Source organism: Oncorhynchus gorbuscha, linkage group LG06 (genome assembly GCF_021184085.1).
Source record: "Oncorhynchus gorbuscha isolate QuinsamMale2020 ecotype Even-year linkage group LG06, OgorEven_v1.0, whole genome shotgun sequence".
Taxonomy (NCBI): domain Eukaryota; kingdom Metazoa; phylum Chordata; class Actinopteri; order Salmoniformes; family Salmonidae; genus Oncorhynchus; species Oncorhynchus gorbuscha.
In genome coordinates, this window is record NC_060178.1 from 81,527,534 (window position 1) to 81,547,670 (window position 20,137).

The 20,137-nt window shown below is 37.6% G+C and overlaps 2 protein-coding genes across 4 annotated transcripts in view; both read left to right on the forward strand.

Moving 5' to 3' along the window:
* LOC124038402 (collagen alpha-1(XXI) chain-like) overlaps window positions 1-2,006 on the forward strand; it is a 67,123-nt gene extending 65,117 nt beyond the window's left edge. For all 3 annotated transcript variants that reach the window (XM_046354246.1, XM_046354247.1, XM_046354250.1), the window contains one exon: window positions 137-2,006. In XM_046354246.1, the coding sequence (XP_046210202.1) occupies window positions 137-327 (191 nt within the window). In that variant the 3' untranslated portion in view covers window positions 328-2,006. The remainder of the gene's footprint in view (window positions 1-136) is intronic.
* Window positions 2,007-4,127: 2,121 nt separating this feature from the next.
* Window positions 4,128-19,525, forward strand: LOC124038403 (bone morphogenetic protein 5-like). The gene is made up of 7 exons (XM_046354251.1): window positions 4,128-5,214; window positions 8,261-8,453; window positions 12,525-12,673; window positions 14,813-15,010; window positions 16,848-16,924; window positions 17,190-17,300; window positions 17,905-19,525. The coding sequence occupies exons 1-7, from the start codon at window positions 4,719-4,721 to the stop codon at window positions 18,052-18,054; spliced, it is 1,374 nt and encodes a 457-aa protein (XP_046210207.1). The 5' UTR covers window positions 4,128-4,718; the 3' UTR covers window positions 18,055-19,525.
* The last annotated feature ends 612 nt before the right edge of the window (window positions 19,526-20,137 follow it).

Genomic DNA, 20,137 nt, shown 5'->3' on the forward strand with positions numbered 1-20,137 from the left:
GTTCGCCTTTTGACATTAACTACTCCTATTCAGTAAAAACTGATCAAATAACAGGATTAGTAATTGTTGGCAACCAGTAGAACATGTTTTGGAACCACAAGAGAAACACCTCATTTGTAATGGTCTACTTTCCCAGGTCCAATGGGTCCCCAGGGAGACAGTAAACTAGGTCATCCAGGGAAACCAGGACCCCCTGGCCTAAACGGGGAGGAGGGGAAGAGAGGTAACCCTGGGGCCCCTGGCCAGCCAGGGGTGTGCCATCTATCCATGTGTTACGGTGTCATGATGAGGAGCAGGGATCCTTTTAGTAAAGGGCCAAACTATTGACCCAACATGGCAGCAGGCAGGCAATCGAACGGTCTGGAGTTGATGCATAACGCTCAAAGAAAAACAGCAAATCTTTCCAATCTCAGGAAGATCACATTTTTTACAGTGTATCCCCTCAGTCACGGAAACAGGAAGTACCTCTTAACATGTACGGTATATAGCAAAGATATCCATGTGCGTCCTTTCATGAGCTTTCTCAAGCCCAGTTTATACCTGGTTCTAACATTTGTCCTTTGTCCTGATCTTGTCTCATTCTGATTGTGCCCACATTTTTAGACAGGTGTAGACGATTAAAATATGCATTGTGATATGATTGGGATCAGATCTTCCTGACCCCCTTAGATAGTCAGGAACTCATTGTGTCTGGATTTCTTACAAATGTAGAGGGATCTGGATAGTGAAACACTTTAAATCATCATTATCCCGCCTCCTAAAATAATTGACAGATGGCACCATTGACTTCCCACTGGGCACACACTGGTTGAATCAATGTTGATTCCACATCATTTCAATGAAATTACGCTGAACCAACTTGAAATAGACGCTGAATTGACGTCTGAGCCCAGTGGGTTATGCCGTCAATATGTCTTCATTCTGTTGTTGTCACATTCTGCTTTGTTATGTCACAAGCTCCATTTTGCTTTAAAGGGACAGTGTGAAGTCTACAGGAACAGCTACAGGGGAGAAAATTGCACTATCTCTTTAAAGAATGATAGTAATTGCTCCTACATTTGGTTGATTTTGGTTGGCATCGGTTGGATTCTGGGGCAAATTGTAATCCAATGTTAAGAATTCTGCCCTGCTCAAACAAGTACACAGGAATAAAGGCCTGCACCTCCACCTGGTCAGTGCTGATGATACCAATTTATTGCTATATACTGCCCCCTGGTGCTTTTTTTGCACCATACTTTCTGAATGGTCACCCAGAATTGGTCACCCCTAAATTTGTTTACCAAATTTGTTTGTAGTAATATATATGCAATGTTTAAATAATTTGTAAATTGATGAATGCAATTATTGTAAACAACATCTAAAGAATTATTAGAAAGTTTCAGGGCAAATCTGTGAGCTTGCTACAGTATCTCTATAACAGAGGCTGCTATGTTCAAAAGCCAAATGTTTAATGATCTAAAACAAAACCTTGTGAGCATTACTGAAATGTTTGTTTATATTCCCTTTTTTCACAATAACTCGTTTGTGTATTGTATGAAAATACAGAAAATACAGGTAAAAAATAGCTAGTATAACAAATGTAAACCTGGGACATCCTATCCACTTTCAGACAAAAGAGTGAGGGTGAAAAGAAACATGTTGACAACTTGACTTCATCTGAAGTTTGCTGTGTCTGCTGCAAATTATTTTCTGTTAGTGCATATATGCCATTTATGTGTCTGATTACCTTACCGTGCCGTACCATACCTAATGTTACCTTAGCCTAGCAAGTTTAATTCATTTTGTTATTTATAAAACTGAGCTAATCGACTGTGTATTAATGGGCTTTACCCTTGGTCTGTTTTATTTTTGCTGTGTCTGATTTTATTAAACAAAATGATGTTTAATTGTGACCTTTGCAGTGATTTTCGGTAGCCTTAATTAAATCATTTTTCATGACTTATGAAGATATTTTTGTTTTATTTCTTTGTGTGTCGTTTCATGCAAATTAAATAAGAATTCCACCATTTTGTTGTGTTACCGCCTAAATTTAAAATGTATTGAGATTGAGATGTTGTGTCCCTGGCCTACACACAATACCACATAATGCCAAAGTGGAATTATGTTTTCCCTCCAAAAAAGCAGACATTGAATATCCTTTTGAGCATGGTAAAGTAATTACACTTTGGATGGTATATTAATTCACCCAGCCACTACAAAGATACAGGCGTCTGACCTAACTCAGTTGCTGGAGAGAAAGGAAACCTCACAGGGATTTCACCATGAACCCAATGTTGACCTTAAAACAGTTAGAGTTTAATGGCTGTGATAGGAGAAAACTGAAGATGGATCGACAACATTATAGTTACTCCACAATGCTAACCTAAATGACAGAGTGGACAAAGCAACCATATACAGACTAAACTATTCCAAAACATACATCTTGTTTGCAACAAGGCACTAAATTAAAACTGCCAAAAATTTGGCAAAGAAATTAACTTTATGTCCTGAACACAAAGTATTGTTTGTGGCAAATCCAACACAACACATCACTGACTACCACTCTTCATATTTTCAAGCATGGTGGTGGATGCATAATGTTAAGGGTATGCTTGTCATCGGCAAGTACTAGGGTGTTGTTTTTGTGGGATAAAAATAAACAAAATGGTGCTAAGCACAGGCAAAATCCTAGAGGAAAGCCTGATTTGGTCTGCTTTCCAACAGACAATGGGAGACAAATTCACCTTTCAGCAGGATAATAACCTAAAACACAAGGCCAAATATACACAAGAGTTGCTTACCAAGATGATATTGAATGTTCCTGAGTGGCCAAGTTACAGTTTTGACTTAAACCGCTTGAAAATATATGGCAATCCTTGAAAATGGTTGTCTAGCAATGATCAATAACCAACTTGACAGAGCTTGAAGCATTTTAAAAATAATAATAAAAATAATTAACTGTCCAATCAAAGTGGCCTGATGACTCAGGCAACCATCAAACACCCTGAAACCCAATGTATAACAAGTTGATGAATTAAATAAAATGAAAATGTTTAAAGAATTAAATTATATCCCTCAAACGAGCTTATAGTGAGTATTTTCGTAATGTCAACATGCCATCATAAATGACTATTATTTAGGCTAAGCCAGGGTTTCCCAAACTCGATCTCTTTCTGTTTTAACAGATGATGTAGGAATCCTACACTAGATGGCGCAATGGGGTTATAATTCTGCAACTGAGCTGTTAAATCATTTAATCAATGGGGTGATTAGTCAATTGAAATAGAAATAAATACTTCATACAACATGCCTTATGCTGTGATGTCTTGAGGGTCATATTGACAGCACAGCTACTGCACCTGAGCCAACCAAAAACTGATAACTTGGACACTTGCAGAATACATATTAATAATAATAAAGCTGAGGTGGGCCTACTGTACAAAGTGGTTACAGGTTGTTTTTGCATGTAACGTTAACTATTGCAATCAACCCCTTAAAAAGTGTATATTTTATATATAATATTTATATGAATGATAAAATATTTATATAATTAAATACCCAATCAATTATAATATTGTAAACCTGGCAAAGTAGCTAATTTCTCACCGCATACACAGGCTTACACATGCCTTAAAAAATCTTCTTTGATACCCATTATTTACCATTGTAATTACGACCATATTCCCAGGTAGGACAGGTGTTGGTTGAGGCCTCAGGATAACTTCCATACATGTCACATCTCACCAGCCCATTGTCTTCTCATCAAGGCAACGAGCTCAATTGTCATTTTTTTCAGAGAATCTGAAAAATGTTACCTTTTGAAAATAGATGGGCCTATCCAAATAAGACATCGACCTACGTTGTATGTCATCAAATATGAACGTTGATTGATATATTTCTAGATTCAATTAATTTACAAATGTGCCTTCTTCACCACCTAAAATTACACATAATCAAATTACGCATTTGTCCAAATGTCCTCTCCTAAAACGCACGGATTTGTCCAAACCTGTAGAGGTAATTAAATGGCCATGTTGTTCTTCTTTGACTCGTTAAGACAGGTTTCAGATTTCAAGTGTCTCCCCTTACACATCTGAGCTGCCACATTCATCTTCATGTCGGTTAAGTTTTATTGCGGCCGCTAGAGGTGGATGCAAAAACTTGGTCCTGGCTGGGTGGTATGCACTCATTGGATGGACAACAAGCTTCAACACATTTTCCAAAAACGTTACGCGCTTTGGCAACGAGTGGCAACGGGTGCTATTATATAGTCTAGTGATTTCCTCGACATCACTCAAAGGGGCTGTTATCTTCCTATTCAATGAAGGTGTTGGGCTTTTTCGACTTTTATGGGCGTACCTGCATACTATTGTGTATAAGTGGAGTTAAAAGTGCGAGAGAATGTCACAATTCCACATTTGATGCGTCTACTTTGAAACATGTGACAGTGAGAACTTGGATTTAAGCGGAGGACTCGAGAAAACTTGCTGCATGTCTGGAACTGGGACCTCACGCCGAAGAGAAGGGACAGCTCCACAACATAGATTGATGTGAGACTTCAAAGAACATCATTGCAGGCAGGCGTTCTCCTAAAAAGTGATGTGACATAGTAACCTGTATGTTATCCTGCAAGAAAACATTCAGAAATTGTGATATTTGTATTAAAATGGAGATCAATTTTATACACGAGTAACAACTGTATACCTGTGTAACATCATTATCAAACACATCATTGTAGAATGAGAGCCTTCATTCCTTTGAACCGGGCCACATTTGGACTTTTATGGAGCTGCTTGAGTTTTCTACACTGGGTTCATTGTGGTTTAGGGGACAACCATGTGCATTCTAGTTTTATTTACAGGAGATTGCGTAACCATGAACGGAGAGAGATTCAAAGAGAGATTCTCTCTATTTTGGGTTTACCACATCGTCCAAGGCCCTTTTCTCCAGGAAAACAAGCATCCTCAGCACCCCTGTTCATGCTTGACCTGTACAATGCCATGACTACTGAGGAGGAAGAAGGATTGGGAATACAAGAGGTTACAGGGAAAGGATTCAGCGGGAAGGCTCATGGAAACTCGCGTAAAGGGAACTACGGCTATCCGCAGGGATACACTCGTGTGGCGCAACCTTACCGCGCGGCCCCTCTGACGAGCCAAATCCCTCCACTCACTACATCTCACGACACCAACTATCTCAACGATGCTGATATGATTATGAGCTTTGTCAACTTAGGTAAGTAAGTGAACTGACTTGAGAAAAGTTTCAAGCTGCCTGATTTATGCCTTGCGCTCCAGCACCATTTACAACAAAAAAATACAAAATATGGTGGCCACTGATAAACCACAGTATTTTAAGCCTTAGAATTGTCACATGACCTTCTCACTGCTAATATCCAAAGGCTTAGATTCGTTTATATATGATTAAAAACAATGTATATTGTCAGTACACAATGTCCTTCAATGCTGAAAACATATGCTTAGACCATGTTTAAAAAAATATATATATATAAAAAATACCAGGTAGATTCTCAAAATGTAAATTTAACAACCTTGATTATATTAAAATGAATGATTATTTGTTTTTCTTGAATTTGATCTTAATCATTAGACTACAATACAAACCCTAAACATGTTAAACAAATATTCCCACAGTAGCCAATGTATGCTTATTAATTTTGTTGCAGAAAATGATGATATTCAGTTACATTTACAATTAATATGAGTTATAGGCTATTCCTATTGTAGCAGGCCTTAATTTCCCGTTTGTCACCTATAGCAAGAACAATGCCACACCGCTCACAACTATGTTTGCAAATTCTCTTCAAAGGTCACAGTGCTGTTTGTCTGAGTAACATACATTTAATGGGTACTGTTTATGAAGTTAGAAGTCTTTTTCAAACTTAATATTAGATTCTACTTCAGCCTTTCAGATGCCTGATATTAATGCAGGACCATATTTACACGCTAAAACACTAGTAAAAGCACAAACAATCCACATTTTGAAGACCATATCCATGTTCTTTGAATAAGGGTTGAATAAGCGAAAGAAGAGTTTGTCTGGACATTCTTGAAATTCTCAACTCTATGGAGATCTTAAAATATTCAACTGCAATATCATCATGTCACACTTCCCCTAAAATACATTTTCTCTTAAACTGTCATAATTGACTTACCTAGGAAACAGGCCTTGTATTTTGAATAAATATATGTTTGTCAAAATACTTCACAAAAGGCCTGCATTAGAGTATTTATATGTTTTTGAAATTGTCAGCATTTATTGTAGCGTAAAGAAAAGCTTTCTTATAATTTACACAATGTTTCATCAGTTGTTCTGACCTTTGACCCAGAAGTTCATAATAACTTATCAGATGACTGTCTGACCTTGGTTAAATTGACCTTAATTATTTCCTGTTGTTAAAGAAAGGAAAGCGATTGAGTGAAGCCTGCACTTTTTCAGCACTTATTCCATGTGGCACTGGGTTTGGGCAGTTAGATGTAAAGGCAGTAGCATTGTTAATTCGTTTTTGTGTCATTTTTCATTAAGCATTATATCCCAATGGAGAGTGAAATGTGTATTTAAGGGATAGTACACCAGCGGTAAAAAACAATAAAGTATAAGATTTTTTGTTAGGGAGCTAGTGAAATGTTATACTTGTTTACATGTGCTAGTATGATAAACAAAAATGACAGTTACAGAGGACACATCTTACAAAACAGAGGCTTATAAAAAGATATAGCTAAAGAGTGCTATAGCGTGAGCATGTAAAATGTATTAATGTGAAGGTGCTGTTGGATTTAAAATCCCTCACCTTGGTCTGTCACATCTGTTTCCACTTAGAGCTGCATGGCATGTACACAGTCAGCCTTGAAAGCTCTGTGCTCTCATTCCGGGGACAGTCAGTGGTAAAGTGTACAATGAGACTATTTACACAAGTATTACTACTACATAATACTTGACTTCACTACACTAATGCTACTACTAACTCCTATAATACTAATAGTTGTAGCATAGAAGTATGTTGTGATTATTATTGATTATTAGATCATTTACGTGATGTACTCACAAAAATGCATCTTCACTCTTGTCGACATAACGATGAGAAATTATGCAAAATATGTGTACATTCTCAACTTCCTCTTCTTCCAAATTGTAATTAAAAATGAATTCCATAAACAAAGTGAATTCTCTGAAACTGTGGCAGACACTTTTTAGTGAGTCAAACCACCTTCCCAATTAATCTGCAGCTATCTGACACTTGAAATGCTTCACCTCTGCTTCACATTACTGGCCATAGCTAATCATGGTGCAAGTCCAATCTGTAACAGGCAGAACTGACCCCTGACCTTTGTGTGTTAAGCAACCACAGACCTTCACTGTAGATAAACTATCAGTGAAATGGACTCACTGACTCTATGATTTCACTGGCTGTGCCAGAACACTAACACACCTCAACTCCCAATCCTTTCATGCTGCTATTTAGCAACAGTGTTGGATGGTTAGCTGTCACTTTGTGTCTTCTTGACTGCATAATGGCATGCCTTTGATTGCAGACAGGGTTGAAAATACACTCTGCTCATCTTTGCTCTTCTTTGTTTGTGTTTTTCTATTGATAATTACGTAACATTTTTTATGTGCACATTTTATATTCAGTATAAGCTCGTTCATCATTGTCCTCAGATAAAACAAGTTTAAACAAATTGGTCAGAGAAAGATAAATATGGGTTTCCTGTGTCAAACACGGCCAATGTATTGTATAGGAACTACAGGAGGTCAATATTAGGTTGGCAAATGAGGTCAAAGCAGTCACTCAAATCTTGTCAAGAAAGGCTGTCTGGTCTCTTTTTGTCACGTTGAGGGGCAGACGAAAGTGTCTTTAATTGAAATCAGCCTGTTTTTCTTAACTGACAGCCCATTCATCATGGGCAGAGAATGCAGTTCGGCACACAGTGGAGGGCCTGTCTGCAAACTGCTACCTGTACTCAGTTGACTGATTAAATGGACTGGAGAGTGCTTTTGTTGGAGTCAAAATGTTTGCATTGGCTTTTGGAATGTGAAAACATTTGATAAATTACCTTTTTTCAGTTAGGTAGGTTACTGCTGGCACACCACATTCTGTCTGTGCAACACATTTTGTATCTATTGTGGCTCGGGGAAGGTATCAGTAATAATAATCACTGATCTGAATCACAAATCTGAAGGCTTATGCATTGCCACTCTAAATATTATGCAGTTATGCAAATCCTCTATTTAGTCCTCATGGACCAGTCTTCTTTTTCAGTGGAGAAAGACAAAGATTTCTCCCATCAGCGGAGGCACTACAAGGAGTTTCGTTTCGACCTGACTCAGATCCCAGAGGGAGAGGCGGTGACTGCGGCTGAGTTTCGGATCTATAAAGATGGCAGTCATGCCCGCTATGAGAACATTACCCTGAAGGTCACCATCTACCAGGTCATCAAGGAATATCAAAACAAGTAAGCACCATCTGACCTTCATTTCAACACCCCCAAATCATCCCATTTAAAAAGAAATATATATATATAAAGTACACCATCACCTTGTAAATTCTTGTGGAATGGAATATACATTCAGCCATGTACATTTAAAATTCTCTCTGCAGAAACAGAATATATTGAAGGCTACCTATAGAATAAACTGACCTTTATATTCTTTATGATTCACATAAAGTTCCACAAGGTAGTTTTTCTCTAACAGTACTATGTACAGTAGAGTATCCTTAACATCCAGTTGTATACCTCTTTAGACTGTCACTGTAAATTGTGTCTAAATGTAAATGTTATGAACTGAATTGGCTTTTGTATGTAATTGATCATTATATGGTTTAGAGTGGTGGATTCCTCAGTCAAAAACCTATACGAAGGGAAGAGAAAGCACATCTCATTCTGTTTAACTAAGAGGAACCAGTCATCTCGAATGTCCCCTATTATTGTTTATAGGCATCCTGAATCACTGTACATAAAAGGTGCAGCCATGTGAGTTTACAAACCAGTTTGCCTTGTTCGACCGTAGCCTTTTTGCCAGATAGAGAATCACAATGGTTGCTGATTTGGGTTTTGGGTTTTGATGCAGGATATTTTGAGAATGGAAGAACTCTTTATCATATGTGAGATGTAATCTCTCAGTGATATAGTTGTAAATGTATTTTCAAATAAATACTTTAATGAGTTAATTAATCAATACATCAATCAGCCAATCAATTAACCAATCAATCAATCAACCAACCAACCAATCTATCAATCACCATAGCATAAAAGGAAACCTAACACATTGTGAAATTGAATACAGCTTAAAGGGCCAGTCAGCAGTTGCTACATCCATTTTTGGACTTATAAATGAACTATGTATACCTATTGATTCTTGAAGAATATGACTTATAAGTGCCTCATAAGCTTAATTCAAATGTCATTCCCCATCAGAACCCAAAATATAAGCTTGTCTTACTCTAATGTTTGCAAACAAAGTAAATGTAAACAAACACTATATAGCCTTAAAACATGGTTAGAACTATAATTTTGAAACCATAGATGTCCTTGTATCCATAGCTCTGTCTATATGAATTTGAGAGTTCTCCAGTCCCATCTCTCAGCTTTTAACCAAAACAGAGGCAGAGATACCGTTTTGTTATTGTTTCTCCTGCCGATTGCCACTTTGAATTTTTTTACATTTATTTATTACAATACATTTTTTAGAGGGTAGATCAGCTATATTATTGCAGATGGATTGTGGCTTCCAACAATGTATTTGTCTCCATTATTTCTAATCCCCCATATATTTTTTGTGTAAACAAAAAAAAAAAAAGATATATATATATATATATATAAAATATATTTTCCTTTATTATTTTCCCTTTACCCTACCACCCCTCCCCTAATTTGAGTAAACTAATGGACAACAACACTTAGGCTTCTACTTCCAGTTTATACATACTATATACATTTTACGGACACATTATATTTTACAATAGTTATCTTTTGTTTGTTTTTAGTCCCATCCTTCAGCTCCACTCTGACTGTCACTTTAAATGAGTTTCGAATTTGTGAATGGATGCATTTGAAAGTGGCTGTCTTTAGATAACATTGTCTAAAGTTGAGCATCTGCGCTTTCAAATGTCCCTTTAAAACCTGCACTGTTCTGTGAAACACTTGAGGCAGGCAATTAGGTAGAAAATAAAAGACATCCTGTTTACACTAGCACATCATGGAAGTTTGGAAGGACTTTATCCTGATTCATGTGCTTATTTCAAGTGTCTTCAAGAAGGTCATTTGTCTCCTTTGAATCATAAAATCATGACCTGCTTTACACGTTTGGCGTTAGATTGGTAAGTGACACAAAGTAATCAGAAATGCCACGAAATGGAAGCTTGTCACCAGTATATATTATCATTTAGAAGCTTAATTAACTATACCTTTGTTTTATCTGAACTTTGTTTCCAAATGGGGGGGAGGGGATCTGGGAGGGATTAAGGGCTATATTAAGGTTATTTTTATGTTTCATTTCTTTTGTTAACTAAAAACATCCATTGTGCTGTTTATATTATATGTCTTCTATGGAAATCAAAGTAGTAGCTGTGATAAATGCAGTCAGTAGCCTACACAGCTTGGTGTATGATGAAACAATCTTTTAAGATGAAGCAAACAAGAAAGGAGGCAATAAGCCAGTGTTTATACAGGCAGCCCAAATCTGATCTTTTATCCAATTATTGGCAAAATATCAGAATTGGGCTGTCTGTGTAAACAGACTCAGCAAAATGGTTAGGCATACATTCTGGTCCAATTATGTTTTTCCTTTGATTAAGACCAAACATACATTTGGACTTTATTTGCATTTGGGCATGAATAATATGTTTTCAATAAGATATTGAAACTTTGGAACAAACATACATTTCCATTTGCACATGTTAACTAAATAAATCGATTTAATCTATGAATTCTACAGTTTATCTTTGCCTGGTCTACAAGTGTTCTATATTCAGTACTTAACTTGGGTAGGAGCACACCAGAGTTGAGGACCGGCACCTAAACTGTTCTACTGCTTGAGCTCCTGTTCCTCTTATAGAATATTAGCACAAAGGTGTTGTGGAGTTCCTGCACCTAAATATAAACAGTACCAGCACCCAAAATGAGTACCGGAACCTATTTCACTCCAAGTGAAGCACTGCCTATATTGCTCTCCTTTCATCTGACTGACTATTTGTGAACCTCATCCTTGTATCTCCAACCTTGTTCCGCCTCATTCTCACCACACCGGGCCCTTACAAATATAGTCCACGGATAAAGCTTTTCCATTAGCATGTTCCCCACTTGTGAAGCCTCGGAAGTCCATCAGTTATCACTCCTTCTGGTCTACGTGTTGCCTGTCAGCCGGCTTGTTGCATCCCAGTTCAGTTGAAGCCATGTGGGCCCATTAGGGGCTGCCTAGGGGGCTCCCATCATAACCCTCATGCCCACCTGCTTCTCTTAACAATGTTCCGGAAGTGGGAAGCCGTGACATAGCTGAACACACAGGGGTCTACTTAAAGCAGGGCCCACATTCACTGGCCAAATATGTGTGAGGCTGATTGAAGGGGAGATATGACCCTCTTGGGCTTTTCTGGAGGTCCTAGTCATTGAACTCTCCCATCTGAAGCCCCAGGCCCCAGTCATCGCATTCTCTTTTATGGCTCACCGAGGTCTGGAGCCATCACACATTTAGCTCCTCAGCTCCTAACTGTGACTTTTCGGCTTGATAAACATTATTCAGAGTTTCACAGTTCAGCACCTTTTTCTCTGCTCCTCCCCCAAGGAGCCATCATTAAGCCGGTGTTGAACTGCTCAACGGTTCAGTCACATATGGTTTAAAATTGGTGGTAGAGCAAAGACAAATCTGTTACTTAAATGTGTTTTTTCACTGCTTGGAAATTATAGCCTTGAGTACATACATGACTGGTTGATTAATATCCTGCTTATCCATATTTTGTGCGGTTGTGAAAACAGATGGTCTCTAATCCGGCTAAAGAGTCATTAGGCACTCCTTATAGAGAGGAGTATATTTCAGAGAAATGTCAAAATATGGGGCTTAAAGGATAGAGCACATGGAACAATAAATGTAACTAGTAAGATACATTTTTGTCAAAGGATGTTTTTGGCTCAGATCTAAGAGAGAAAGCTGGAATAAATTGCATCATGTAGTGATTATTTAATGATACTTTGTTTATGTAATGATTTCCAATATGGCAGGTCAGGGCCTCATTAATTGTTTGACTGCTTCCAAGTCTAAACGACCCAGAGGAAGCATGTGTTCTCTCTTTGTGTGGCCCTTGCAAGTTTTAACAACACTAAGGTGCATAAACAGGAATTTCATGATTAGTTCCAGAGCTCAAAGAGCAGAGTGAGGTCCGTCAATTATATCACCCCTGTGTTAAATATTTTTTATCCAGTAAATCAAAGTTTACCCATAGTAATATATGTGTATTGCCATCTGTCAAGTTATCACATTCATTCACTTGTTATTTTTTATTGATTTTATATAAATGTTTTCCTTAACAGGGATGCAGAGACATTCTTGTTGGATTCCAAAAAGATCAAGGCCTCTGATGGGGGCTGGCTGGTCTTTGACATCACAGCCACCAGTAACCACTGGGTGCTGAACCCACTGCAGAACATGGGTCTGCAGCTCTCTGTGGAGACTTTGGATGGTAAAGGAAACACTATTTTTAATCTTCCTTTGTTGTTGTAGGGAATTAAATATAGAAAAGCAGTTAAACGTTGTAGTTACCCCAGGCTTCAAAAGTAGTTTGCTTTGAAATTATTTTTTGTAATTCAGTAGACACTCTTATCCAGGTAAGGAACAACCAGGCTTGATCAATCCAGGAATGTATCTTTGCGTACAGATTGCCAAGAGAAATTTCCATCAAAACATGTAGGCCAGGGCTGTTCAATGTCAGTCCTGGAGGGCCAAAAAACCTCTGTCCAAATCTGGTGTGCCAACTGTAGCCAGTGAAAGTGCTGAGAAATGGGGTGAGATTCTGGATAAACTGTCAGTGTTCTTGATGAGCTGCACAGCTCTGATGGCACAACCGGGGAGCCAGACTAGCAGAGAGTTGCAGTAATCCAAGCAAGATGATGAGTGACTGGTCTAGGAGATGTGTTAAATAGCTTGTGAGAAATGAGTAGATATTCACTGATGCCTTAGAGCAGGGTTCCGCAATAGGCGGCCCGTGTGCCAAATTCGGCCCGTGGGTGATTTTATTTGGCCCCCAAGTTTTCTGAGCAAAACAATTAACATATATAAAAAATATGTAATTTTTGATCTTGGACATAAAATATTGTAAAATCAACAGGAAATTAAAGTGATTTTAATTGAGGAAATATGTTCCCAAGTATTCCCCTGCATAAATAGAGGCAGATGTGATTGTATCTCAATGTAATCAAGGTTTGAAATTATTCTGTTTTTGTGGGTTCTTGCGGTCAATTTGCAGTGTACAAATTATTTATATGTTCCGTCCACCAACCGTCCGCTCAATGAAAAATCTGCCCACGGCTGAATGTAATTGGGGGCCACTACTTTAGAGGCAGTCTCTACCGGACCGAGTCATTGATGTTCTCTGTGAAAGAAAGAGAAACCTGGTTTTCCAGGGTCACACCCAGGTTCTTTGCCATCTTGGAGGGAGACACAGCTGTCCATAGAGGAGAGGACAGGCCTGTGTTGTCAAGGTTTGAGGTTGAGATGTTGATGTTTATCAGACATGAAGAAATACATACCATATACATTTACATTTACATTTAAGTCATTTAGCAGGCGCTCTTATCCAGAGCGACTTACAAATTGGTGCATTCACCTTATGACATCCAGTAGAACAGTCACTTTACAATAGTATCATAACCTGTGTGTCAGATGAGAGAAGTACAGATAGCGTTGTGTGCCCTATGCATAGCAAAGGTAGGATAATCCCTGTGAAGAGAAAACAGAGCCCAGTGATTGACTGCGAGATCAATAGGGGAAGGAGAACTGACCCCAGGGGAACACCTGTTGCTTGGTTTCATGTCGAGGACAGATCATTTTCATGTCACGTAGTAGGAGAGATCATCCTGAGATGCCCATCCCTCATAGAGGTGGGGCTTCAGAACATGATCTGATATTTCACATGTCAAAAGAGGCTTAAAAGATTAAGGCAGTTTTAGATACATTTTTCCTTTTTTAAAAGCACAATGTTAATGTTACAGAGTTTATTTGGATAATAATGCATGTTAACTATCATAAATTGAGCCATAATTCCTGGCTCTAAGATTGGAGAAACATCAAATGTTTAAAAAAAAATTCATTAGTAGAAGTTTTTTTTGTTTGTGGGGAAATGAGGAAAATATTTCAAAACCCAAAGGAGTACCTGACTGTTTTAACAATTATGACAAGAATACGAGGAAGATGGGTATTTTTATCTTCTTTAAAACCACAAGACATTGATGGAATGTTCTTTGGGATTATCTATGAATCAGAGACATTAGCTGATGACATATGACAATAAATAAATAAGAAATGATCTTTGTGGTTTGTGTGTTTTCCTCCATTTAGTATGATATATTACGTTACGTTAGGTTACATTATGAATGGAGTAGCGGTCATATAGCAGTAGTACAATATCATACAAATTGGAAAATGGAACTTATCATACGTCTTTGCTCATAAGAACAAGCTTCCAAAATCTACTCTACTCTAATGACACCATTTTACCCTATTTTGTTTTGTTTAATTGCTCCCTTAAATTAACGCATTTGATTAGACAGGATCTAATTATGTTTCTGTTTGCTGCTATTCACATTGCTTGTTGTTTTAAAAGGACGGAGTATAAACATGAAGTCTGCTGGCATCGTTGGAAGGAATGGGCCACAATCCAAACAGCCATTCCTAGTGTCATTCTTCAAGGCCAGTGAAGTGTTGTTGCGCTCTGTCAGGGCTGCTGGTGGAAAGAGAAAGAACCACAACCGCAACAAATCAGGTGGTCAACAGGAATCACCACGGGCACCCAAAAGTGGAGGTGGGCTTATTAAACTACACTCTCAGAAAAAAAGGTACCGACTTGTACTTAAAGGGGTACAAACGCTTGTCACTGTAGTGGTACCCTGTAAGGTATGTCCATTGTAACATTAGTTATAGGTAAATAATTGTACCCTTGCAGTTTGTACCTTAAAAGAGACAAAATGTAGCATTTGCCTTTTTAGGGTACCACCACATTCTTTTTAAGCTGCAAAAATGTACTTATTTTTTATAACAAGTCCCTCAAGTGTACATGTCTCTCCACCATCCCACTTCTGACACAATTCAGGGGGTATCCTGACCAGGACTCAAACCTGAATCCAGCGACTGTCAAGCCAACACCTTAACCATTACACCACCTTTTGACAAGGTTACTCAGTTGTGGTTAATATAAATTACAGCTCCTTTCTTGTCACATAAGTAAGCCTTTATAAAGACTTCAGAACAGGCAAAGGATATGCTCAAACTTGAATTAACATAACCATAGACCACTTAAACTGGCACATCACTTCCACTCACATGTGGCCCAAAATAACTAACTGAAAGCCACGTCCCCACTAAGCCACGCCTCCATTGATTATACTTTCATGTTCAAAATAAATAGATTATTTGCACATGTACCCTAAAAAGTACCAAATAGTACAATGTGAGGTCATATATGTACCTCTGAAGGTACATTATGCATATTTTTATATTTTGTACCCCAAGAAACAATACTGTACCCTAACTGTACCCTTTTTGTCTGAGAGTGAACCATCATTGAAATTGTTTTGGGGTTGGGTTGGCAAATTTACTTCAGATAATGAAACACCTTTTGAGGTTGATGGCAAACCTTACAGTCCCATTTGTTATTCCCTGTCAGTGCATTAAAACAGTCTGTTACACACTCCAGGATGTTATGTCTACTCAAGCAGCCTCTTGTTGCCAAGGAGCCTTGTTTTGACTGCATGCTGCTCCAATTAATGGATCAAAAGTCTAAATAATCTACTGCAGGAAAGATGGAGCTCCGGGATCGGCAACTCCAGTCCTCATGGGCCCAATTGGTGTCACACTTTTGCCACAGCCAACACACCTGACTCCAATATTCAACTTATTTAGAATACAATTAGTTTTATCAGCTGTGTTTGATAGGCATTGGGGGAATGTGTGACACCCCTTCAGCCCCTTTTTTTTAACCTTTATTTAACCAGGCAAGTCAGTTAAGAACATATTCTTATTTTCAATGACAGCCTGGGAACAGTGGGTTAACTGCCTGTTCAGGGGCAGAACAACAGATTTGTACCTTGTCAAGCTCGGGGGTTCGAACTCGCAACCTTCCGGTTACTAGTCCAACGCTCTAACCACTAGGCTACGCTGCCGCCCCAGGACTGGAGTTGCCCATCTCTGATGTAGATCAATATAAAACAGATACATGGATATGAATATGTACTAATCACCTCACAAAACTACTCTAGCTAAGCTACACAGAACGTCCACAATGACCATCTCAGTTAGTTCTTTTAATTTGGCTGTAATTCTTTGACAGCTGTTTTTAACTGATGTGGTTCAGTGCATTAGGGATACCCAGTCAACACCCCTTCAGTGGCCACATTAATGTAATAGCCATACATGAGTTGGTGCTGCCATTTGCTGTTAACAGTTTGGTAATATTTCATGAATAATTGATTTGGTGTTCATTTCCTATTGTCAAAAAATAATTGTACTGTGGGTAAACAATACACCACAGTGCTCACAGGTGCTGTATGAAAGAAAAAACTCATGTCTAGAACTACTGTATATAATAGCCTAATGATAAACTTGCAGACTTGAGGGATTAATTCATTGTTTGTTGTTTTCAGATCATAACACCAGTGAGCAAAAACAAGCCTGCAAGAAGCATGAACTTTACGTCAGCTTCCGAGACTTAGGATGGCAGGTAGGAAAGATGGAACACTATTTGAACCATACCATATCTACTCTACATAAGCATGGCCGAGCTTAATGTCACAAGTGGTCATAGCATGTGTGTTACAAATATGTGTGTGTAAAAAGCACCTCTTTTAGTTTCAACTATTGTATTAAATGCAGTAGACCAGAAACAGACACACTTAAGAAAAGACATCAAGTGTCAATAAAGTGTCTTCAATATTAAAGAGGAGGACTTTGATGCTTATTTTGTATTTTCTTTATTCTATTTGAAGGACTGGATTATTGCACCGGAAGGTTATGCTGCTTTTTACTGCGATGGGGAATGTTCCTTTCCACTCAATGCACATATGAATGCGACAAATCACGCCATTGTGCAAACCCTGGTATGTAAAAAAAAACTCAAAAGATGCTTATTTCCCATGAATTCATATTGAATTGCTTTACCAATATGGTAATAATTCATTCCACACCATATTGATTTTCTAAGCTGCTCAAACTGCAGCTTTGGGTTGTTCCACCAATTATCTGGGTCGTTCCACCAATTCAGTACAACTTTGATTTCACCTGATTGTAATATTCTGTCATAAACAGCACATGTTCAACTTAATAAAAAAAAAGTTTAACATGTTTTCTCACGAGGTAAAAAAGAAAGTAACAGGGTTGACTTTGTCAAAGCAACAAAATAGCGAAGTGTTTACAATGATGATGAAAACATGGAGATATTTGGGGGTCAAGTGGGTTAAAATCCTAGAAGTCACAGAGGGACATGTCAAAATGCAGAATGTTGTCACTTATGCAAGTCTTCATTCATGTAAAAAAAAGAAAGATTTATAGAAATATGCTATTCATTTAATATACCAGGCTTTTAAAAATCAATATTGGTGCACAATTCCTACTTAAAATATCAAACGGGATGCAAAAGGCACAATTTTCGCGGGAATGACCAATCTACTTTGTATACTCAGTCCTTTCTATTTGCTTCCACAGGTCCATCTGATGTTCCCTGACAATGTGCCAAAGCCATGCTGTGCACCGACCAAGCTGAACGCTATATCGGTGCTTTACTTTGATGACAGCTCAAATGTCATCCTCAAGAAATACAGAAACATGGTTGTTAGGTCATGTGGTTGCCATTAATGGGCAAGCAGGATTGTATTTCAGATATGTGGTATTGCTGGAAAAGTTCATATCAATATAGATAGATCTGAATGTGTGTTGTGCTGTACAGTATTATGTATATATTAGTTTTATTAACTTATTTATTTCCCCCTATTTTTGTGATAACACTCAATATTGTACAATGAGTATTAGTCCATGTATATTTGACATCTCTTAGCACCCTCTCCTATAGGCCATAGCGAACATATACAATTACATTGTAATAGTTATAGCATTTCGTTGTACATCTTAGTAAATGGAAACTTCTCTATAATATCAATATTTTGGATCTTATTGTTTATTGGATACGGTTCAACAAAGTATACCAGTCTTTCCAAAATATTGCTTTATTCAAGCACACCGATATCACTGTTTTTCAAACTGTTACATTGGATTTCATTTTCAAACCATTGTTTAAACTATTATAACCACTCAAAAAAAGGTTTACATATTGCTGCTACAGTTAAATGAGGTCATATTTTAGGACATACCAGTTGAAAATGTTTTGTGTAGCTATCTTATTTCAAATATGGTGTCAATTATTGCATCAACATTGTATTATTATGGTTTTATAAGCACATTGTAGCCTATACTAGCTTACATGTATGCAACTTGGAACACTCTCTTTGATTTCTCCTTCAGATGTGTTAAAAGCAGAATCTGTATTCATGTCATTTGAGTAACAGCCGGGCACAACATGAATCACATTAAAGGTATGATGTAAAATAGTACATTAAGTATTTCAAATAGGACTCCTTGACTAACACTCTAGGGTATTTCAAATAGGACTCCTTGACTAACACTCTAGGGTTTTTCAAATAGGACTCCTTGACTAACACTCTAGGGTTTTTCAAATAGGACTCCTTGACTAACACTCTAGGGTTTTTCCTCTGGCCTTGACGTTACTCATGTTTACACTGTACACAGGCATCAACTAGTCTATCATAAAATATATAGTTGGACTTCTGGCTATAATATATATGTATATATCATGCTTTCTATCAAATAAGTTATGCTGAAAGGTACTTCCTCTACGTCAAATATGTCATGCATTCTGTTGAATATATCTTTCCATAGCATTCACTGAAAAAACATGAGGACTGGCCTGCTATATTCTCAGACCCAGGAAATGTCATAGTTCAGTAACAGTCCATTGTAGGAATATATGAGAACTAGACAAAAGTTGTGGAGTAGCTCCCTAAAAACGTACTTTACGGCCAGTATATATTTTCATTTTACATACGCAATACATAATGAATGAAACTACTCTAAGAAAATACATTGTTTGCCCAATTGTGGTAATATCACTGTTATTTTTGTATTATTATGGATATTATATTATTGTTGTCATGTTGTTATGCTTCATAATAATTTGAGTAATATATGTTTGGGAAAAGTACACGTTATTGTATTATTAGAGTGTGGCTTATATATTATTAAATGATCTTTTTGAAAATATTGCTTTCAAATACTTTCAATGTTTTATAAACTAAACCAAAACACTTGAAAAAGTTAACAGAAAACTTACATTCCTTAAATTATTTTCCATTTTAACTTGAGAATAACTGTCTTTTTTCCACCCTCAAGGGCCCTAAAACACCAAGCCCACCTTATAGAAACTCAATTGACAAACATATCTTTATTCTATAGACTTCAATGCCTCTTTTATCATCCAGCTGCCAGCCTCCAGGTTGTCTTCGTGTATTAGTGTTTGGAATTCTATGGATGTTTTATGTTGCCGGACTACCGTCTGAGATTTATAAATGTTTGACAAGTATGATATAAACATAGGGGTCCACCCAGGGAGCCTGTAAATCTGCTGTGTTGTGAGAGAGTGCTAGTATTTAGTGGTGCTGGGAGCTCTGCTCTCTCCTGACAGGGAGGATTACAACATCCTATTTGTTGCTGTGTGTGGTGATCTACAGTCACTAGGCACGAAAGAGGCATCCCTCCTATTTTGGAGAATGTAGAATAAATATATAGTTTAGACCATACAGTGCCCAACTGTTGTACCACTACATTATTGTTTGATGCATAGTATATGTCAGTAACATCAGGGTTT

Coding starts and splice junctions, on each gene's coding strand:
- LOC124038403 (XM_046354251.1), top strand. CDS start 4,719: ATGAGAGCCTTCATTCCTTTGAACCGGGCCACATTTGGACTTTTATGG. Junction 5,215..8,260: donor TATGAGCTTTGTCAACTTAG/GTAAGTAAGTGA, acceptor CTTCTTTTTCAG/TGGAGAAAGACAAAGATTTC. Junction 8,454..12,524: donor ATCAAGGAATATCAAAACAA/GTAAGCACCATC, acceptor TTTCCTTAACAG/GGATGCAGAGACATTCTTGT.